This window comes from Artemia sp. Qi Xiang Cuo, chromosome 13 (genome assembly GCF_049724085.1).
Source record: "Artemia sp. Qi Xiang Cuo chromosome 13, ASM4972408v1, whole genome shotgun sequence".
Lineage (NCBI taxonomy): Eukaryota > Metazoa > Arthropoda > Branchiopoda > Anostraca > Artemiidae > Artemia > Artemia sp. Qi Xiang Cuo.
This window is the reverse complement of record NC_142806.1, coordinates 31,141,512-31,166,106: the sequence shown is the minus strand read 5'-3', so window position 1 is coordinate 31,166,106 and position 24,595 is coordinate 31,141,512. Positions and strand designations below refer to the sequence as shown.

The following is a 24,595-nucleotide window of genomic DNA, read 5'->3' as shown; positions in this document are numbered from 1 at the left end:
TTTTCAAATGCTTCCGACGGATGATCATCATTCAGTACTGTTTCCCAGTTAATAACACTAATTTGTTCTTCAAATTTTTTCAGATTAACTGGCTTCAGTTCACGCATTGATATTTTATTCTTTCTGTTATTTTTCTTCACTTCAGAATTCAAATGTAATACAACCGGAAGATGGTCGGAGGCTGGGCTTATAACAACAGAGCAGCACGCTTTACTTAGTATCGCTGAAGACACAAACACATTATCGATGAGCGTTTCCGAATGATCCGTGATTCTCGTTGGAATGCTCACGGTCGGGTATAAATCATTTGACATCATCAGGCTAAAAAAATCCAAATTTGGTCCACGCATATTTAACAAATCAAAATTAAAGTCACCCATACATATAAACTCTTGACTAGATCTATTTAACTTTGCAGCAAGACATTCAAATCCTTCAGCAAATTCTTCAAATGATGCACTTGGTGGCTTATATACAACAGTAAAAATACAAGCTCGATTTTCAAACTGAATTTCTATACTAAAGGTTTCTATCTTACCCTCCTTCCAAATCCTTTCTAATTTTCCAATTCAAATCCTGTCGGACAATGAAAGCCAGGCCTCCATGTCCCATTGACGAGCGACTTCGAGCAATCAGTTCATAACCTGGAAAGTCAAAGGACGAGAGAAGGGTATCATGACCCAAAAATGTTTCACATAATGCCATTATATGTAAATTATTAGATCTGGAAATAAAATAAAAAAACTCATGGTAAGAAGACGTTAAATGACAATTCTATGTACATGCATGAAATCCAGACCGGTCTAACTCCTCCAAAGCTGATAACTGACGATATTTACTATCAAAAGATGGACGAAAGCTAATTTGCGACCCATCATTTCCAATATCCGTCAATTTCGTATAGTGCTCAATGTCAATTTGCGCCAAAGTTACAGTTTTTTTTAATAAAAATTTATAATCTTATAATTATTCTGGGATCCAACCTCAACATCAATTTGATTGAATCGTCAACAGTAAACTACCTTGGTGGCTAACAGTTCTATACTAATTTTCTATCGGTGGCATACAATCAATATATTAGCCAGATCGTGGCATAAGTTTTTTTTTTCATTGTGTTGTTTTTCTGCACAGTTAATCATTGCAATCGGTTTACGGTCTACTCTGAATGTATGCTATCATAAATGACACAGCCTAACCGGGATAAGTTTATTCTAGTTAAAAGCGTTTTAGGTTTTTATGGAGACGTTTTGGACAAATCTCTCTCTTTTCTTTTTTTTTGGGAAACAATTCGAGTGATTTGGGTAGGATTTTCTTTTAATTCAAGAGGCACTTTCCAAAATTCATTGCATCTTTATAAATCAAGATAAAGCTAAGTAGTTTTTTTGACAAATCTTTGGGAAGTCACTATGTCATATATATATGGGGAATGTTTGCATTAATACATGATGGCTGGAGACCTAGAGCCATGTCCTGCATATGTGGGGAGCTTTTACATTAATACATGATTACTGAAGACCTAGAACCATGTCTTGCATATGTGGGGAATGTTTACATTAATACATGATTGCTGAAAATTTAGACCCATGCCCTGCATATGTGGGGAAAGTTTACATTAATACATGATTGCTGAAGACCTAGAACAATATCCTGCATATGTGGGGAAGGTTTACATTAATACATGATTGCTGAAGACTTAAAACCATATCCTGCATATGTGGGGAATGTTTACATTAATACATAATTGCTGGAGACCTAGAACTATAGACTAAGCCGATACTTGGTCTTATTAAAATCTGTATATTTAATAAAAAAAAAGTCAAACGACAATAATAATATAAAGGTAATAATAACAGATATATAATGATAAAATTATGACATAAGATTCAAACTAATCTAACTCATAAAGATTTTTACCATCAACCTTTATTTGAAAAACACGCTATAAAATCATAAATAATTGGTGGATATAAACATTGGAGGAAGCAACTATGCTACTGCCTTAAAAAAATAGACTTTAAAATATACAAACATTTGAAAATCTATTGGTGATTTACACATACAGAATCTTTTAATAAGATTTTTCCCGAAAAAGTTTTAAAGAATTGAAGTTTAGTTATTGGTCAATATATAAAAACGATTTCAATGGTCACACCCATCGTTGAAGTCGTGCCCAATGGTCATATCTGACATATTCCTACTTCCAAGATATTTGCCAAAAATCTTTTACTGAGCAAAAATCAGCAAGGCAATGTATGTTTCATCTTCCTAATCTATTTACCGTCCTGATCTGCCCTTTTACTATAACCCTGGAGACGGCTTTTGGCAAGCATCATAGAAATGTGACAATGTCAGGTACACCCTTTAGACGTGGCAGTGACGGTATGATATCCCACATCTGATATTTAATTGCCACATATATAAGCAATTGCCACATATGATTAGCTGACTTTACTAAAGCAATTGACCTTAAAATTTGTGAGAAAATTAAAAATGTATCACCGATTTATACATTCTGAATTTTCTAATTTAAACATGATTTTAGCAGAAAAATATTCTAGAATTTAATTTTTGTTTGAAGTTCGGTATATACAAATCACCTATATAGTCACACATATAACATTACCATGCATTACCAAAATAGTCATAATGTTTGGGCTTGAGCGCCTGAATGGAATTTACCAGCCGAATATTTTTTCCCTTCGAGCAAATGGAATTAAGTCACAATTATGCCTTCTTTTTTAGTCTTGTCTCAGTCTATTCAAAGTCCTGTAATTTTACTGTAGTCTTATTAGGTATTCATACTAATCGGATTTTTTATTGGTTACCCACCTACATCAACAATCCTGACCGAAAATGATTCATTCAATGACTTAATTGTTAATTAATCTATACGTTCATCGAAAAAGTTGCTAAAATAGATCTTTACATTATTTTGTATTGTTTCAGGGGACGAGGGATTAATTATAATTACCTCCACGTTGATACGGTAAATAACAGCAAAATCAGTCTTGATATATCCACCTGGGACATATATATATAATTTTTTAGGGGAGGGCACAACCTATTTGCAAATATAGTGGTAAATAAAATACAGGACAAATAGTAAAAAGTGAAAATATCAGGGGGGGGGGCACAGGCCCAGAGGCTCCCTACCTCACCTCTAATCTCATACTTTGTGCACGTCATAAGCAAAAGGGCATCATTCTCTTCTGAACTTATGCATAACAATAACATAAAAATGTGTGTTATTTAGTATTTTAAAATAAAAAATAAATGAAATGATTAATTCACATTGATGGCATGGGCTTCTATAGGGCAACCAAATTCCTTTTTTGCCTTTGAACTCAAATCTTAAAGGTTTTTTTTTCTTTTGCTGCGAAACGTGTCCAATTGCGATCTATTTTTTTTTCTTTTTTGCAAATAAAATATAAGCTATTTGCTTTAAATACAAGTTCTACTTTAGTAATTAATTTTTTCAATAGTTTGACATCGTAAAGGAGCAAAGCTCAGAGACCCCCTTCCCACCATATTATTTTAAAATGTCGGTAACAAGGCAACGGCAGCTTTGATTTTATTGGCTTATTTAATTCATGTACCAGGATCAACAATGATGGTGACAAAACTGAAATAAGACTTAAAAGAGACTGGAAATGCATTGAAAGATAGGTTACAATGAAAATAATCGGTTTTAATCTACTATCTACAATGGATAGTGGAGAACCTTACAGCTCTAGTGGGGGAAAGTCACAGTTGTTATGATGACCTTGAGGAATATCACATCAAAATATAATTGATTAAGTTATCAATTACGTTAGGCAGTCATATGCGTAATGGGATCGCGTGAACGTTGTCTCGACAAAGGCAGAGTTGTCAGCATGTAACGTTGACCCGTAAGTTTATTGGATAAACGTCGCCTTTGTAGTATATGAAATAAAAGTAGTGCTATTCTAAAAAGTAAAATAAAGAGAAAAGAAACATATAAGATACGAATGGCAAAAATAAATTAGACACTTATTTTTTCTCGTAGATAACGTTTATTATTTCCCATACGTGGGTACACACAGCTAAAGCTCCGAAAGAGGTTTCAAGTGTTTTTACCAAGGTGGAAACATAGATAAGAGAAATAGATAACACAGATAAGATACACATGGCAAAATAATTTAAAAAGTTAATTTTTATTGTAGATAACTTTTATTATTTCCCATACATGGGTGCACACGGTCAAAGCTCTGTAAGGGGGATAAAGTGATTTTACCGAGGGGGAAACTAAGGCTGGAGACAAGTTTTTTCGAATGAGTTTGCGCTTCAATGAGGAGAGCAAGAGGGGCTGGTGTTGGAAAGTGCTCATCTTTATAGATGTTTTGAAATTTTAAAGACAAATTAATTCTAGTGCCTCATGACTGAATTAAACAACTTGAATATGAAACTGCTTGTACAAAGGAGCAAAAGTAAACCACAAGTAGGTCTGAAGATTATTTCCCCTCTCATAAACTCTAAGAAAAATACCTTAAAACACATGAAAGTTCAGGTATTTGAGCATAAAAGACACTTTTAAGCATTATGGGACCCTTTCTTGTAAGAAAATATCCCAAGCTACCAAGGAATCGTTTGACTGCATTATAAGTTTATAGAAACGGCAATTTATATCCCTTGTTCAAAAAAAGTTTAAGCTATTATGATAATCTTTGACAAATAACACACAGCGAAAGTTCGAATGTAAATACTTAAGAGACAAAATTTTGTCATAAAACATAAACATAACAGAAACATAAAATTTGCCAGTGAGAAAATTTTTCCAATGGAGGAAGGGATTACAGTTTAAAAAGGGGTTTTTGCCAGAGAAGGGTCTTATTTCCTCAAAATATTTCAACATTTTTAACTTCAGGTCTTCAAGGAGATTTTGCTCCGAACTCCCTCAAGGACAGATGTTTATATTTTAGTGAATTTATCGCTCGTTGATTACAGTGGATCGTGAAGGAAAAAATAATGCGAGTAAATTTCACATATGCAATAACAATTGTATAACAATAACTAAACTAATAATTTTATCATCCCCGATTTATGCCTTAGGATTGCAAGTAACTACACGAATGCGTCTGTCAGTAAGTATTTGACTGGTATAAAATGGCAGGATTAAGTAGTGTTCACACGTATCCAAATTCCAGACACTATCTTGCTTTGAAGACAAGTTGTCCTATGTATCGCATCACTGCACTAACAGAAGACTCCCAAGCATTATGGGCTAAGGTAGACTTTGTTGCGAGTAATCTCCATATCAGCAACGCGGCGGCAACTTGCCCAGTATACTGCACTGCGTATAACCTACAAGAAAATAATGTAATGCAATTTGACTCACGTATTTATTAATACTGGAAATGTCACTTAGATGATAAGAATGTAAAATAAAATATAATTCTCCAGACTAGGGCCTCCCAATTTTTATTCATTATTGCAAACCTTTAAATCCGTGGCGTTTTGCAAAAAGGGCTAAGTCCACTTTTTTCCGAAAATGAGTTAAGCATATGGTTCAAAAGAGAATCAGTCTTTAAAGTTTCAAGTTTTTTTAATTCTGATTTTTGAAAAAGATTTTTCATTGTGCGTTTTAATTTTTATTTTGCTCTCCTGTAAAATTAAGAGAAGTGGACTTTGGCCCTTTTTGCAAAACACCACGGAAATGCGCAATCTATATTTTGCATGAGAATACCAACCTTTTGGTTGTCAATTCCTAGTTGTAGCTGAATACAGAAAGATGGCTGTATCACATTTGAAATCTTCTACTCTAATCAAATTTTTTGTATGGGCCTGATGAAGATAATGCAAGCATGTAAGGGATCAGTTTCAAACACGTCCTTTTTTTCTTGGAATATCGTTCTTCTTTCTTCAGTGCTAACTTTTAATATTAAAATATTTTGTAATCCTATCCAGCCTATTATTTTTTAAAATAATGTTATTATATTTTTAATGTATATTATTATTATTTTAACAACTTATGGATGTTTTAAAATGAAAAAGCTTGTATAACGTTTCAAAACTAAGTTTTACACAACCTATAATTATCTTTTTTATTTTAAGTTCTCGAGTCATCCCACGTAAAGGAGAAAAGTTCTCAACAACAAAATTCAACTTTACAGTGTGATACAAAAACGTAATATATCTTGTTTTAATGTCTAAAAAGATAAACGAAAGAAATTATTCTTCTAAGCACAATCAAACAAATCTCTAAAATGAACAGATTATGAAAAAGTTTGATTGATCTCTGAAACTTTTACTCAGTATTGAATACAGATAAGAAGTATAGTTTTGGTAGTTTAATCGATGAAACGTCTCTTTTAGTATCGCCATCTAATTTAAAACTAGAAGGTAAAATTGCGGTTTTGTAAAAATTATAATATTAAGATACACCTCAACGAGCCGATAACACAGGATTTTTGTAGGGAAGAAGAGGGGTAAATTTGCCAAAAAAAATTAGCAAATTAAAGAAGATTTGTTAGATATTATTGAAAATACTACCAAATTATCAGGTTCCTAGTGATTGGCCTTGAAACCTATGCGTACGTACCTAAGCAGCACCGATATAGCTTGTATAATTTAAAAAAATTAGTTACGAGAAAAATAATTAAAAACAGTTCATTTGCACCATTATTCTCAAAAATGGTTTTAGACCTTGACAAGATTCATATTTTCTTTCATGTTCAACCGTTTTTTCGCCATTTTACAACATGCTTTTTTAGCATGCCTTGATCTTGTGATTTATCCAAAGTAAAAGGTAAATGTCATCACGCAGTCTATAAACTTACTCAATCAATAGCTGTTCATAGTAAAACATCAATGTCACCACAAAGTTCTAAATTTAATTAGAGGGGTCCTTTAATGGTGTCTTCTTGAGGTCTTTTCCAGCAAAAATATAGGGTACAAACATGGGCGTAGGGAGGGGGAGGAAGGGGGGGGGGCAGCTGCCCCCCCCCCGACCTTCAAATTTACATTAGATATGGCTTAAAAAGCAGATGGTTTGAATAGCAGTTGATAAAAGGCCCTCCATCACACTATCGACTGCCCCCCCCTAGACAATATGCTGCCTACGCCCATGGGTACAAATATCTTTTTCAACTATCTTGACAGTCGCTGGAGAACACCTCTGATCATGCGAACTATACATTGAAAAATTAACGTGAGCCAATTCTCAATGCCAATTTTACTTCGAAAGTGAAAGCTCGTCATCGGTTTCGTCTTCGTCAGATAAACCTAATTATTTTATTTTTGATTGATAAGGGTTGCTGTCAAGCATAACATTCGGCAAATTTTCGCTATTTGAGAAATAGGCACTAAATGCCGTCATAAAGCAAAAACACGTATCTGAAACATTCATAATTTGTAGAAAACTAAAAATGAGTTAATGAAGCTTTGTATGTTAACAGATTTTTATAGATGATTTAAACCAAAAAAAAAACTATGTAAGATTAAGTAATTAATATATTACGGAACGGAATAATATGGCTTCAATTTTATGTAATTTATATTTTGGGTTGATTTTGTAATCTTTGTGTTAAAATTGCACTTTTAAGCCTTTGAATGTAAGCAAGATTACCTATCCCTGGATCTGCTTTCTTCTCTTATTTTTGTTCAGGCAAAAATATTGGATTTTCACTCATTTTAACAAGTTTTCATGAAATTATCCTAGCTGGGGTCCTCAACAGCTCATCGATGAGAATAGATCGTACAAAGCGAAGTGTTACCGACGACTTCTATGTTTTCTCATCTAAATACACCTCTGCAAAATGTGAATAGTAGACGAAGATCCTATATAGACATCGTAAGAGCCCAATAACTCATTTTCGAAAAAAATAGATACGCCCCTTGGCCTTAAAAAAGACGGTATGGTGTTGGGCGTGTTGTGTCAATTGGTAAAGTTTGAGGAGCCACAACGGCAGGTCATCCAATTCACGAAAATATAGGGGACGCAAGGACTTTTTTTAATGAAGATCTAAAATGGGTATTTTTCAAAATCTAGGGGGGGTGGGTGATCTCTTTTTCTATTATTTCAATAAAAACCAACAAAAAATTTGTTTCGAGGAGGCGGTGAACTTTGAACTTATAAACCCCCCCCCTCGAATTGTGCCCCGGCACAATATGACTCATTCTTCATTTGTCTTCTTTCACAGTGATGCAGACTACAATATTCTAGTTTGAATTATTGACTTTTAATAGCTAGTGTTCAAGACCATATCCAGCGGAGGGGGTAGAGAGAATTGACCCCCCCCCCAAAAAAAAAATGTCCGACCTGTAAAACGTAACAAAAACACATAAACAAATTTTTTGTGGCTGTTGTTATTAATGGTGCTATTATATAGTGTTATTATAATTGTACAAGATAAGGGTTAAAATATACTCTTTTTTCCAATACTGAAACTCCTGTCAACCGAAGGGGGAGACCAGGTGTTAAAAATAATAAAGGGGTTGGTCTTACATTCTTAAAGACAGAAATACAACTTTCATTCTTTGTGGAAATGATTTTTTTTAATTTTTTCAGAAACAACTAGATATAGTTCAATTTGTCCGAATTCCAGATATAACAAGTTCCTGTCCAGTAATGAGTAAGCAGTAAAGGTTTTAGGTCTCATAAGCTGGGGGGTGTAAGGTATGTACAAATTTCAATTGTGACAAGTTTTTAGTCAATTAAGTACCGTTGGAGTATAAAAATATAAAATGAAAGGAATTTAATGTCATATGTCAGAAACAACTAGGAGAGGGCAGCTGCCCCCTCCCTGGCCAAATTTCCCATATATTCAACTCCAAACTAGTATTACTGAAAACTAGAACTTTTCACAAAGGGAGATTTTTATTTCGGATAACATACCCAGGCTAATTAGCAGGCAAATGCACGTAATACGGTTGTGTAATACAGTTTAGGTGTCAAAATCCTTGAAAACGGTGTAACACACTCGAATCAAGTACGAAATATAAGAAGAATCGTGGATATTTTCATGAAGGAGGGGGTAGATGTTTTAAAAGTGCTGGCTTGGCATTTAGTAATATGACTAGACTACTATTTATCTCAAAATTCGGCTTACCTATTAAGGTGATGTTTTGACTCCTTACAATCTACTTCTTCTTTAAGTAAAAATTTTTTGGTTCCTGCATAATAAGTTTTTAGATAGTTATCCCAAATAATATTTCTAGTGTCAAAATAGAAGATCTTCTTATCTTCCAATGACATTTTGTCAAGAAGGGAGACAGTATTCACTGAATGGAAGGTCCATTGGTTTACTGTAAAATGTTGTAAGCAGGCCATTGCTTTTGTTGCTCTGTCATGGATCCTCACAAACCTATAAGAAAATGATTGGTAAGTGCCCTTAACACCTAGGAGAAATGTAAACAGGGGGGGGGGGGGTCGTCCCTCTCCCAAAGACCTACATTGCCTTGAATTTCTAGGCACTTCTTATTCTAATTTTCATAGACAAGTTTCGTATTATTGCCTCCCCCCTCCAATATATATATATATATATATTTCCTGTTCAAAAGAAATTCCTACGTACGTATGACACTTAACCAATTGCTTAAGATTATTCAACAGATAGCGGAGTACTTTTACAATCAGAATTCAGTTGGTTTCTGATCGTCACAAGAGAGTATACCTTATTTTACCTCATGGCTAGGGGATCAAGTTGGAGCTTTCAATAAGATTTTCTTAGGAGGTGGGTCTAGGCGACTTGACATTTTGTGCTAAGAGAAGGGGCAAAATATTTTTCTCGTGTCTTCACAAAAGGGTATACGGTTCGTTTTTTTTATATATATGCCCGGTGTCTGACAGTATGAATGTATATATATTGCCCCCAGCCGCGCATTGCACTCCCGGCCGAAGGCATTGAATCAGGAGATCGGTACCTGCGCAACGCAGACCTTTGGTCAGCATGCGAATTTTTTTTTTTTTTTGTCTGACAGACTTTTTGGCTAATACCTGGCAAAATATGGCTTCAAATTTGAAATACTATATAAAAGTATGTACATCTGATTACGTACTACCAATAAAATGACATTTTCCATTGTTACAAATGATATAGAGGAGGGCCGGAGTATTTTTAACATATTGGTGATATTGTGTCAAAAATAAATAGAATGAAATTTTGGGCGGGGCAAATAGAATACAATAAAAATAATACCCAGTGTAATTAAAGTATGCAAGAAAAATTATTACTATTTTTCAAAAGGTATAAAATTTGAATGCTAGAAAGGCCTTAAACTCCAGCTCTAAGGCTTTTAGATATTGATTGCAGTCAAGAGATACTGCTACTGCTGGATACTGATGCTGCTACGAAGAATGCTTGTTGCTGCGTTGAATAGATGCACCTCCGGATCGACGGGCTGAGACTTAACTGGGTAGCCAGTTCATTTGTTGGGAGGGCCAATGTGACAAGGGTGCTAATAAGCAAAATCTTGTGAGGCCAATGTGACAAGGGCCCCAATAATTGAACTTATTTTGAAAAAAAAGAGTGAAAATAGAAAAAAAGGAATGAGGGTGTCAGAAAAAATGTTGGGGGTCCTGGGGTCCCCCTGGATCCGCCAGTAACATTCACTAGAACATAACGTTTTTTTTTTAATTTAGACTAGTGGGGATCTAAACATCGACATTATTTTGAACAGGACGTAATTAAGTCGTTGTACTCAGTAATTAAACCAGATGTTCTTCATCAATGAATGTAATCTATGGGGTAAAAAATACTAGGCTAAGCTGCTCTTCAACCATATGGCACTTCCGCCATAAGCCGTTAACCTATTCCGTTTTCTTAATTAACTGCTAAAGTCAAGGATACGCACTACCAATGTTAAAATATGCGTAGATCACGTGTGAATAATTGTTATGTCTTTTTTTATTTCGATCTGCATGTTTCCTTTGTCAACAGTGTGAAACATCAATAGCCTTGCAAATTTCTAAAAAGTAAAACAAGCTTTTAAATTTACAAACAAGGCTATTAGAACAATTATTACTTGGCCAATAGATACTATTTCGAAATAAAAAAGCCGCATTTCACTTATATGCATTAAAATTATTTAAGGTTTATTTGAAGTTTTTATTTTTGAGTTGAAAATAACGACTTTTCTTACAACTTCCAATAAAATTCAAGTACAAATTTTTTGTTATTGTTTAATTGAGGAGGTTTAAAGAGCTGGCAAGTGAAATTAGTGCAAAATTTAACGGCAAATATAATTGATAAATTAAACAAAAAACCAATATGCTGACACAAATTGCGATTGGATTATTAATTATGCCACATAGTTTAAAACTAAATCTGGAAGTTTTAAATCGGTTTGAGGGGGAAAAAGAAGTTTCACAAGATTTGACCATTGAAGTAATCTTTTACACTTAGGTACTTATTATTTCTTAGTTTATTATTTTAAAATTGTGTAATATCTCACGTGGGTAACTTTTTTTCATGGTGTATTCTGCTATCAGCAGACTTAGTTAACTTGTCTCGTTACTATACTGAACCTGAAGAACTGTCAAGTCACCAAGACTGGTCTTTCATTGTCTATAGTGGGATTGAACCGCTTAGTTCATAGATAGCCTAAAATTATTATTTTCGAAATATCAGAAAAAAGGTCTAGGATTTCTTATTCTTCTTTCTTTAGCGCCCAAAAGACCTACGCTTAGATGGACAGTGACGTTTTTGGATACCATGTGGAACCGAAATACCGAAATACTAGATATCCCCGAGTTCAACAGAGCTTATTGCAATTAGTCACAAAAACTTACCAATAAGTATAATTATTGTGGTCGACTGAACACGGTTTCAACATCAAAATGATTTTTTTTACAAAAAAGAAAAAATAACAAAAAAAAAGAACTTTTGAAACTAACTAAAAATATTGTTAGCCTTTATTAATAGATAAATATTCCCATGGGCGCCCATATGGGGGGGTGGGGGGGGGGGGCCTCTGGCCCCCCCCTGGCTGAATGATGCTGCCTTATTTTTATATTTTTGTTATGAGATTTCTATTATATAGCATTAAAAGTAGCAATTAGACGAAGTTTGCCCCCCCTGGAATTCAGCTTATGGGCGCCCATGAATATTCCTATAAATTTTCTATTTATAAAAGGACTAATTGCCACATATTCAGCTCTGAAGCACAATAAGCAAAAAATTAATTGTAATAGGCTTCAGTAAGTGCTTCAGAACGCAATTCAATAATCGCAGTTAGCTACTGAAGACCAAAAATTACTAAAACCAATTGCATTAATCTTAATCAATTTGGGGTACGTGTAGTTACCATTTTCATAATCCTTCCCGGCGTTTTCTTTTTCATGAACAAACTTGATTCTCTAGAGAGCATTCCAAAGATTTACAAAACTCTGAGATTTTTTTAAACTTGTAAAAATTATAAAACTCGGTGTAAAAAAGAAGGGCTTGATTATGAGTGTAATTCAGTTGTGGTCAAGTGTATTCAATACTAATAGTTTTTCTTTTCATAAAAGGTAAAGGAACATCTTTTCCATTTATTAATTTCGTCCTTCAACGCCGATTGAGAGAAAGAGACGAATGAGGTAGGAACTCACCTGGCTTTGCCTCCAAATATCTTAGCAAAGGTATCAACGAGGTATGCAGGTCCATAGTGAAATAAAGCAACGTCAATCTTGTGCCTGAGCATACTACTTTTGAAACTTCCGCCAGGTGGCCATACTACTTCCTTCATTGGATACTTCAGCATCTCATTCTTAAGGATAGATTCAAGGACTCCCCACTTCAAGGGATTCAAGGAACCGGATGTAGAGTTATAAATGATTGTATTGTTTGGCCTGGAAGGAGAATCATCTTTTAAGTTTATTCTACTTCAGTTCGGTTTAGTTCAATATGGGTCTTAATTTCAAGAACAAAGATATAAAAACATACTTAACACAATTCCTTGTGCACTGATGTACGTTTGGGCCCTTAGATAGTATATACACTAAACACAGCGTGTTCTCCTCTCTTCTCAAATTTCCATCCCGAACCGCCATCAAATAATAATAAATTTAATATGACCCTTCCTCCGCTCGCACCCCTCAAGTATCAAACAAAAATATAATAAATAATGATATCAAAAATTTTCTAAGCATAATAATAAAATAAATAGATAAACAGATATTTAATCCTTTAGAAACTTTTTAACTCTGTTTTTAAAGGAGCTGAGAGACCTAGATGATTTCAGCTCATTCGGGAGTGCATTCCACTCCCTAGCATAGGCAATTCTAGGAGAAAAATCTGACCTAGCTGTCGGTGTTAGGAGTATGTAAATTTCATATGAAGATCTTGTATTTAAACTATGAACTTGTGAAGTTAAATTGAATAAACCTTTAAAATATATAAATTCGGAATTGGCATAATCTTAAAACTTGATTTGGTATGGTGAATCTTGAAACTGAACAAATTTTTCTGGGTGTTTTACTTTGATTTTTATCTGAGCATATCAAGCATGCAGTCTAATTTTTGGGGCTGGCATCTGACAACAGTGAAAACTAACATGCACTAGAAACTTATATGCAAAAAATAAATGTTAAGTCGTGCTTCCATTGGGTGTTTTAACAGTTTCTCGCAGTTTCATTAACTGACTTAATTTCCAGTTTGTCCGTAAAACGCCAAATGAAAACGTAGCTTTAGTATAACATCAGTTTTTTTATATATTCTCAGTTTATCTATTGGGGATTTTGCCCCTGTTTTCAACCCCAAATATTTCAAGATTATTTACAAGGTTGTTCGGCAAACCTTGAAGATATTTAGAGCCCTTCGCTCCAAAAAAAATCAACCTTATAGGAAAGAAAAATTCAAGTTGAAAACGATGAGTGAAGGAAATTATCAAAATCTTGAACATCTGAACAAAGCATAGGTCGTTATCATTCAAATTTGGCACTGAACATCGACGCTAGATGGCAGATAATGTTTTTATTTTATAATTTTGACACCACTTCTATATCATATTACAAATCCCAGGTGAACAGCGAAAACCTGGTACTATTTGTCATATTGTGTCATTGTCACTGTGTATTTTTCGTTTGTCCTTGTGTATTTGTTAGATACACACATTTATCAAATTGTTTGGGAGGACGGAAAAGCTGTATGAAATTGAATTTAAACACTTTAGATATGGGCCTTTAAACTGGCAATGCACATTTTTTTCTGTAAAGTACAAATTACATTCTGGCTTTTAGAAAGCATAGGGTTTAGAACCCTACTCCTATAATTTCTCTAATGTAGTACTAGAAAAAACGTGATATACAACAGAGAATCTTGGCAACCTAATGGAGGAAAAAGAATCCAGTAAACACCCTGAAAACGTTTTTATGCAAAACCTTAAGTCATGAGTATGGCTTTATCCAGGTGGGCATAAGGTTTGACCCCCCCCCCTTCAAAAATATTTTGTCCAACCCATAAAAATGAATACAGATAACTTTTTGGTGCGTTTTTTTTGTAAAAGCCTCACCCCCCCCCCCCCCCCGAAAAAAAATTCTGGATATGGCCTTGGTCATAATCCATTTCAAAAGTATAATTCACCAAAAAGAGAAAATTACAAACGGATAATAGAACTTAAAAGGATAGAATTTATGCTCCCCCCTTCCATTGCAAATATATTATCAAGAAAAAAATACCAGGTATGTTAATAACTGAAAATCTTGGCGATGAAATCGCGCAAAAGGGAGCTCAGTAAATCCCTGAAAATGTTTTACATAAAACCATAAATGACGAATAAACATGACTTTTCCTTTTTCTGACTTCTTTTTTCCCCCTCGGTTATGTCTTTCATCCAAACTGTAAACACTTGAAAAAAAAAGGTATAATCATCCAGTGCACTTTGAAATAGAAGATTTTTTCTTACTAAAAAAGGCCTGATCACAAAGGAAGCAAAAAATAAACAGAATACTTCCTTACTAATTCAAGGTTTACCATACATTTTACTATAACAGTCTCTGCCCTTGGACAATCAAGATTTGCTGGATCGCATAACAGTTACGAAATTTTCTTGTTTGCAATAGCTCAGAGGCTTTACAGAATCAACACAATAAAAAAAAACATGAGAAAATGGACCCTTTTTGGTACTGATTAGAGGCAACCAAGATGTGACTGAAAGAAGGTCCACATCAGTGGTAGAAACGGATTTTTGGTCTTTTGGAAGAAAATAAAAATGAATTTAAAAAAACAGAACCTTCGTAAACAGACGAGCCCGTTGATAAAGGCTACTGGGTGTGAAACCGAAATACTCCATCTTTTATCATTATTCGTACAATTTGTTTTAGTTTTTTTCTTTAAAAGGTGAATGTCTTATTAAAAATGTTATCCTCATTTCAATATTCCCACTTCGTTTTGATTAGAATCAGTATTCTGATTGAAAACTCAGAACCCAAAACCTAGAACTCCATCCTAGGATTAGAATCCGGGGAGAGATTCTGATTCCAAGGACAGGTTTTTCTTAGCTATTAAATAAGAAAAATAGTATTTTCATGTAGATTCAAGTACTTGGTGGAGGGGTTCAAATCCTCGGTCAGGCACGTACGTAAGTATTTGGGGACAGACCAATAAGAAAGACATTTATTGGACAATTTCAATAAGAAATACCAGAAGATTCGAGGAAATCTTGGATTTTTGGGGAGGGAGACCAGATCCCCCCCACTGTGTACATGCCTGCATCAGATCCTTTGAACACGGCCTCTGTTTTTTTGTGAGAATAATATAATTTCTGACTTTTCCTCCGTTATGAACATATCTTCGTCTGTGTCAATCGTGTAAAGGACGTGTACGATTTTCATTCCCAAAAAGCCAGCACCGGTTTTTAGTCATTTTCTACGGGTTAAGAATTCTAAGGCCTATTTGTAATGTTTTTGATAATCTTGTTAACTTCAAATTATATGAAAAAAAAAATTCTACCGTGAAAGAGGGTCTTATTTACTACAAGGTGAAACTTTGAACTTGAAAGAAAATTCACTAACTGGAATTAAATCTGAAGTTGTCACAAGCATTTTCGGAGCAAGATTTGAACATAAATTTCATATGGGCTTTATCGAATCAATCAAGCTTTCCTTGAATCTAACACCCCCGGGAATTCATTGAAGAAGTATGAGTAATTGTTTATTCAAAAACTAATAATTAGATTGAATACGGTACAGGAACTATGAATAAATTCTTGATCGAAGGAAGTTAATCACAATAATTTAGCTATCCAAAGATGTTAATCCGAATTACTATCATAAGTTGAATACTAGAGTTAACTTATTTTTGTGTTAATCAAAAAAACTTTTTGCACAAAATAAGTTTTAAAAAAAAGTAAAGAACTCCATTAAACCAAAAATGAACAAAAACAGAATCAAAGAATCTACCAAGCATACAATTACCACAAATCAGTATCAATAAATAAATGAAACCCAAAACAAACAGAAATTGAAATAAGTCAAACTCAAAATGAGCAGAAATTAATCTGAGTAGGGTTCTAAACCCTATGCTTTCTAACAGCCAGAATATAACTTGTACTTTACTGAAAAAATTCAAATGAATTTACTGAAAAAAAAATGTGGATTGTCAGTTTAATACATATGCTGATATTTATTCTTTTAAATCATAATGTGTTTTTGATTTCTTAAAGTTGTAAAAATGAAAACATTTAAAAGAATTTTTTCAGTATAGTACAGATTATATTCTGTCTGTTAGAAAGCATAGGGTTTAGAACCCTACTCAGGTTAATTTCTGCTCGTTTTGATTTTGACTTATTTTGATATTTTTTTTCAAACGTTTTCAAAAAAATTCTTGCCCTGAGGGCTGTGGGAGGGGGGGGTTGTCATCCTAAAAGACCTAATTTCCAGAATTTTCAACTACGTTGAACAAAATGGATATCTCAAAATTTTGATGTTTGGGGAAAAGATGGGCGTGAAAGGGGCGGTTAGTTGCCCTCCAATCACTTTCGACTATTATAAAGGGCACTAGCCCTTTGAATTTCCAATCGAATGAACCCTTTTTGAAGTTTCTACGACAAAGCTTTGTATAAAAACCTTATATGTCCTCAGGGCATAACTGACAACCCTTGCCCTGAGGGCTGTGGGGGGAGTGTCCTCCTCAAAAGCATAATTTCTACCCGGAAATCAACTACGTTGAACAAAATGGCTATCTCAAAATTTTGATTGGACGCGTTTTGGGAAATGGTGGGCGTGGAATGGTGGGCGTGGAACTATTAAAAAGACCACTAGCCATTCCAATCGAATGAGCCCTTTTCTAAGTTTATATGACAACTCCTTCGATACAAAGTGCCCTGGTCTTAGGAAAAAAAATTAATAAATAATACATTGTGCCAACATCGTTCATTACTTAGGCAGCGCGATTGCGCTGTCTATGATAACGCGATTTTAAAGGAAAAATATATATCAAAAAATTCGCGGTAACGAACTGTAATTAATGAGTAACCCGGCTTAATAGCAGCTAAAACTCTAAAAAACGAACTTTTGATATTAGTATATACATCAAAAGAATCTAATTTTAATGCTGATTTCAAATATATAAGTTTCATTAAGTTTAGTCTTACTCATTAAAAGTTACTGCCTGAGAAAATTTGCCTTATTTTCAAAAAAAGGGGAAAACACCCCTAAAAGTCAAAGAACTCTAATGAAAATCACACCATCAGATTCAACGTATCAGAGAACCTTGACAGAGAGGTTTCAAACTCCACTCTTCAAAAATGTGGAATTTTGTAATTTTGGCCATAATAAAGATTATGGATGTGTTTTTTTTTTTTTTTTTTTTTTTTCACAGCGGTGATCTTATCAACCGAGTGGTCCTAGAATATCATGGGATGGCTCATTCGAATAGAAATTATAAGTTTTAGTCCTCTTTTTAAATGACCATAAAAATTAGAGGGCAACTTTGCCCCCTCCCACGCTCATTTTTTCCTGAAATAACCCAATAGAAATTGTGAGATATCTATTTTGTTCAACATAGTCGAAAATCTAATTAATATGTCTTTGAGGGTGACTTAATCCCCCACAGTTCCCGGGGAAGGGCTGCGAGTTATAAACTTTGCCCATTGTTTACATATAGTACTGGGGGAGGATATTTCCTTGGGGGAAGGAACATTTTCATGAAGGGGACGCCAGATTTCCCAGCATTAATTAAAAAACGATCAGAAATTAAATAAAAAAACAAATTTATTTCAACTGAAAATAAGGAGCAACATTAAAACTTAAAACGAACAGAAATTATTACGTATATGAGGGGGTTCGCCCCCCTAATCAATACCTCGCTCTTTACGCTAAAGTTTTTTAGTACTTTCAAAAGAGCTATCTATTCTAATTAACCGGCCTTTGTGATTCTGGGGTTTGTGATTCAGACAAAATTCTAGCTTTAGCGTAAAGAGTGAGGTATTGACTAAGGGCCTAACTCCCTAATATACGTAATAAAAACATACGAATATAGAAATTCGTTATACAAGTTAATTCGTAAGTTACGCCAGAACAAAATATCGAGAGGGCCATTTAGCCAAAAAAGGAAAAACTAATTTGCGAATTTCCTTTTAATTATTCATGTACGGTGAGCCAAAATCAAAGCTGCATTAATTCGAAAGCGTTCAGAAATTAACTAAAAAACCGAAACTGAAAGTAAGGAGCGACATTAAAACTTAAAACGAACAGAAATTATTCCGTATATGAAAGGGGCTGTCCCCTCCTCAATGCCTTGCTCTTTACACTAAAGTTTGACTCTGTCTCGCAACTTTATTTTTTAAAACAATAAAAAACTTTAGCGTAAAGAGCGAGGTGTTGAGGAGGGGACAGCCCCTTTCATATACGGAATAATTACTGTTCGTTTTAAGTTTTAATGTTGCTCCTTATTTTCAGTTGAAAAAAACTTGTTTTTTTATTTAATTTCTGATCGTTTTTTAAATAATGCTGGGAAATCTAGCGTCCCCTTCATGGAAATGTTCCTTCCCCCAAGGAAATATCCTTGGGGGTCAGCATCGGATTAATTAAATATATATAATTTAATCTCTACTTTTTAAAATATAACTTTCTACATTTTTTTTATAGCTAACCTATTTTTTCTTGGTTCGTACACCAAATTGTATGGTTGTATCAACGACTCGGAATTGAGACAATTATTTAGATTAGTACGAGTTTTCTTTGTCTTCAGGGCTATCAATGGGGAAAATGTGTAGTTGAAAGTATTTCTGAAAAAGTACTCTCCCTGATTGGCTAAGCAAATCGTTATTATTAGACGATGATTGTTAAGGTTTGACAAAAAAAGAAGATGAGAAGAAAAACTTAATTAAAAATCAATGAAATTATTTACTTTCACTTTCATACACGTTTTCCGTTGGCGGAACTGATTTTTTTTTTTTTTGTATTTCTAGGGAAATCTTTTAAAGAACAAAGCTGGTTCTGGGTAGGTTATTTTGTCTCCGTAGAAATAAAATTGGAAACCAAAATACAATAACTGAAACTGTTCTTAGAAAAAAGTAAAATTGGTACTTGTATGATAAACCCCCTACCACTCAAGCTGTCCCAGTTCTTTTTTTTAGTTAGTTTCTTTCAGCTTAGCGTGAGACAAGACAAAAAGAAGTGACAGAATAGATGGAAAATACATAATTTGGGCTATATATTTGCGCATTAGGGGGGGGTGTAAAATATTTGGACAGTGTGAAGTTAGAAAACAATTCTGACTGCATAATATGCAGAATAATTATACCTAACACATTAGGCATGCAGACCCGCTATACTTTACCCCACCCTCCTAATATGCAAATATATAGCACAGATTTGTTTCTAAAGCATTACATTGTTATCTTACTTTGGTATATTTCATTAAGATTGAGCGTCAGAAAAACATACTAGAAGAATATTAGGTAGGGGGTATATTATAGATGTACCGTAAAATTTAATAGAAAATGCAGAAGAGTTTAGAAGACCTTTTTATGCACATTACTTCGTTATAACAGTGATTGAATAAGATAAGTGGCATAAGATTGCACTGCCAAAAAAGTAAAAATGCTCCGAAATCACTATTTTTCGTGCTGAAATGTACGGAACATGTAATTTTTCAAAAAACTTCGCTTTGAAAATGCCCTGATTTGAAGAATTCACAATGCAGTGGCCTTAAAAGTGCCCATATAGGGATGCAAGTGTACCCCTCCCCCCTAATAAAATTACCTCTATAAAATGTCCTCAATAACTCGTGAGCAAAAATAAGCGAAGGATTGGCCGAAATTAATGAAACCTAGAAGAGCATTGCATTTTGGCCCTTTCCTCTAAGGTTTGCTGAATAATGTCGAAAGAGTTGGCAACTTTGACATGTATATTATTGGCATAGAAACTCTTTAAATGTCCTCACATACCACTTTTATTTCCATTGAAGTAATTAACCCTATACATGAATTATTTTTGGCTTCATTAGGTCTGTATGCTTGATCCTGCATATTCACAACATTGTGTATAATTTTTAAAAACTTGAAGTTGTTTACACCTGCTATACTAATTGGCTTACACCAGTGATAATGAGCATCAATTAAATAATCTTTGGATAAAAGTGACTATGGAGCCTATGCGGTGAATTTTTCAGAAAAAGAAACCATGGACGGACGCTGACATATATTTGTCTATATATTTGTCAAGGTAAAAGCTTTGCGTAATTACTATGCCATTATGCCCGAATCAAACCATAACCGCTCTTGTTGGATAAGAAGAAAAAACAAGATTTATGAATGGTGTGTGTTCCCTTGGTTTTAACGTAATATTTGTACTACAGAAGTAGAAATTTTAAATCCCACGAGGTGGTTTGAAAAATTAATTTCAACACTAATCTCTTCCCAAATATTGACAACTAATGCTATGTCTTAATATGTTCGGCCAGGTTCATCATTCAGATAAGTTTTTTGTAATTTCAAAAATTTATGCTTTAAATCTTCAATCTGATTGGTTAATCATAGAGTTTTTACTTTAAAGTTAACTTTGTTTAACCCATAAAATTACATATACGGTTCAACATTGAAACCATAGATTCGTAATTTTAAATTTCATCCACAAGTGTGACTATAATGTAGCCCAAGCATTAGTTCATAGGACACAAATCCTATATGTTCATGATTATCTTTATTCATAGGATATAATAATCCTTGTGGCTTTTTAGCCACTGCCTAGGAGGTTTTCTTCGCATTTTTATCGCTTACTGTGCTTTGTCGGTTATGTTTTGACCCCGTTCACATTTGTGTATCAATAATTTCTGAATTGTGTTTTTTTTTCTTACTGTCTAATGTGAACAATACTTGAGTTGGGTCGAAAATGCACTTGCTAATAGGGTTTTTTCCTCTTCATCCTTTTTTCCCGAAGAAATACAATATTTCTTTCTCTATAAACAAACGATAAAACTTAGAATACACTTTTTAGTTAGCAACGACAACAATAAAAATGCATAGAGAACAAACACACAAATAGCTATTTTTTTTATTTATAAAATCAAAGTAACAAGAAACGATTGTAGATAGCAGGAGAACGTTGGGTTTTATTCAATTGTCTATCAATCCATATAATCTTTTTTGTTTATTTCTTTCATTTTGAATTTTTAATATAATAAGAAAGACGTACCTATGGGTTGCAGTATACCATGCTACGGAGAGCATGAGGTTAATAGGGTAGTCAACTGGTATTATATCTGCAATCATTTGCCGCTGACAATATACACTTCTAATTAAACCTTTTCCACAACCAACAATTAATCCGGTAGGCCCATTTATATTATCGATCCATCCAGGTAATGGCTCTTTCTCAGCAGCCGTAACTAAAAATACAAATCAATTTAATTTTTGCTACATTAAAAAGAACACAAACGGGGGTTCAAGATTCTATATGAAAAAAACTAAAACATTGAAAAAACAAGACATTCCGGACACATAAACATTCAGGTATCAATAATTCTTGACTTAGGTTTGACGATATACCTTAAATGAAGGGGTTTTTTTTCCAGGATCACATTGTCTTTCTATGACGAACAAATAAACGTTCAAATGGGGATAAGTCCATTTATTAGACGAAGAAAAAAGATAAAAAGGTCTGAATATTTTGACCACATATACAGCGATTGTCATCAGCAGAAATATTAAAGCATTAAAATTAAAACTAACATATTTATACAGAACAGAATAATAACTTCCGGTTTTGCTTTAGTATTCTATTTTTATACTTTAATGCTTGAAGTATTTCTGCTGATGGCGATTGCTGTATATGTGGTTGAAATATCCAGAATTTTGTATCTGTTTTTACCGCCTGATAAATGGACTTATACCCATTTGATCTTTTATTTGTTCGTAATTTTTTAGTTGTATTTTCTATTATCTAGTGCGTAAAATCATAATCTGAATTGTGTCCTTTTTTGAATGTCTAATGCGAAGTCATAACATGAAGGCAAATGCAAATATTAAAAAAAATTAAATATTATTTTGTAATTAGAGTTCATAATATCTGGCGAAATAACTGATTTAAAAAATTGTGACGAATTTCAAGATAGAAAGTTCAAATACAAGCTTTAAAGCCTGGACCCAATCCACCCCCTACTTATAAAACTGTATATACATTTGCAATTTGTGAACACATCGACTAGGCAATAAACAAGGGATTTTTCCTTAGCAGGAAGAATTTCCCCTCCCGGGAATTTTAACTGCGTTCTAACCAAGACTGCTTGGCATCCAAATCCGGCTATTTGGGTTACAGAGGTCCGAAATTGAAAGCACTTCTTTAGCGGTAAAATCATTTTACAAATAGAGCGGAACACTGAAGAAATGTTGTAAACAGTTTGAGCTGTTGCTACAAATTCAAGCAGGTTTTAACTCCGAATGAAGCATATTGCCAGATTTAAGCAGTATCAGAAAAAAGGCAACCTTGGCTTCCAGTTATAAGGCAATACTGTCAAAGTTGTTTCAAGAACAAGAATTGCGATATAATTCATAAAGCTGCAACCGCTTGGTCTCGTAACTGTGTGTAAGATTGAACATTCCGTGTTTGTTTTTTATCTAAAGATTTACAGCTAGGTTTTGTTTCAGTTCTCATCATCCATGAAATTAGACATCTAGGGGGGGGGGGGGGGTCTAGGTGGTTACCTGTCGAATGTGCCGAAAAATGTTATTTTTCAATAATTGAATTTAAGTATCATTCGACTATTTCGTGAACTGTATAATATTAAATAAACAAAAGATGACATTCGATCTTTTCATACTTAATATTTTTTCTTATTAATTTCGCTTGATTTGTACGCTATAATTATGCTGATGGCGCACATCCCATAGGTTAGTTCTATTTACACATATACTCCACCACTATGGGAATATGGTGTTCAGTTAACTCTTTTAAATTTTACAGAAAATTAAGGTTTTAAGTGTTTCATAGTAACAGATTTTCTTTCGTTTAAATAAAAGAAAAAATCGACAAAATTGTATTGTTTAGTAGAATAATATGGCTTAGCTTTTTTATATGTGTCCCACTATATATATATATATATATATATATATATATATATATATATATATATATATATATATATATATATATATATATATATACCAGGGCCGTATCCAGGATTTTTGTTCAGGGGGGTTTTACTAATTTTTGACTTTTTTTTGGGGGGGGGGGGTTACTATATTTTGACTCAGTTTTCGACTAATTTTACTGATTTTTACCTAGGTTTTACTAATTTTCGACTTATTTTCGAGTCGGTCAAAAATTTCGGGGGGGGGGGGGGTTCAAACCGGGTAACCCCCCCCCCCTTGATACGGCATTGATATATACATATACACATATATATATATACACACACACACACACATATATATATATATATATATATATATATATATATATATATATATATATATATATATATATATATATGTGTGTGTGTGTGTATATATACTGAAGAGGGAAAAGTGACGCATATACAACCAGCCACATCGAAATAATAAATGAGTAAGAAGGATCAAATGTAAAATGAAAAGCTACAAGTAGATTCAGTTTACTTACCAATAGTTGGTCTAACAATGGCAACAGGAAGTTGTCCACTTTCATGCATTAGTAAGTGTTCGGCGAGTGCCTTTGTATATGTATAAGTATTGGGTCGCTTTCCAACCATCCTAGAAGAAGAAAAACAATTATAAATACCATAAAGAATATAAATAAATAAGATTACAATAATATCTACTTAAACCGCGCATGAAAGGAATTCCTCCCAAGATCTCAACAAACCTTCGAGGAAAATCTCGAAAACTTGAGGCTTCAACCGGACTTCCCTGGTATTCCAAACCTACCCCCTGAGGAAAATTATCCAAAATTCCCTAAAATTTTGAATGGGTTCCTCTGCAATCACAATACCATTAAAAAAGGTAATGGTGCTTTCACGCTACACCGTAGGGCCTTCTCTAGAAAGCCTATCATGCTTGATCAGAGCTTGAATCTCAGTGTCTATTCCATATTTCTAATTTTTGAACTGTTTGCTTCTGGTGATTGTGCTAAATTTAGACGATTACCATCATGTTTTGATGAATTTTTACGTTAGCCTAGCATGAAAAGACATGCAAGTGTCAAAGGTTATGCTTAACGTCAGGGGTGAGTCTCTAG

At 33.8% G+C, this 24,595-nt stretch overlaps 1 protein-coding gene across 1 annotated transcript in view; it reads right to left on the bottom strand.

Moving 5' to 3' along the window:
* Positions 1–1,781: 1,781 nt before the first annotated feature.
* Positions 1,782–24,595, bottom strand: part of LOC148945187 (putative fatty acyl-CoA reductase CG5065) — a 50,714-nt gene continuing 27,900 nt past the window's right edge. Inside the window, exons 5-9 of the mRNA XM_089098772.1 lie at positions 24,002–24,111; positions 21,578–21,770; positions 12,551–12,790; positions 9,069–9,323; positions 1,782–5,322 (exon numbers count right to left, since the gene is read on the bottom strand). Of these exons, the coding sequence (XP_088954898.1) occupies positions 5,169–5,322; positions 9,069–9,323; positions 12,551–12,790; positions 21,578–21,770; positions 24,002–24,111 (952 nt within the window). The 3' untranslated portion in view covers positions 1,782–5,168. The remainder of the gene's footprint in view (positions 5,323–9,068; positions 9,324–12,550; positions 12,791–21,577; positions 21,771–24,001; positions 24,112–24,595) is intronic.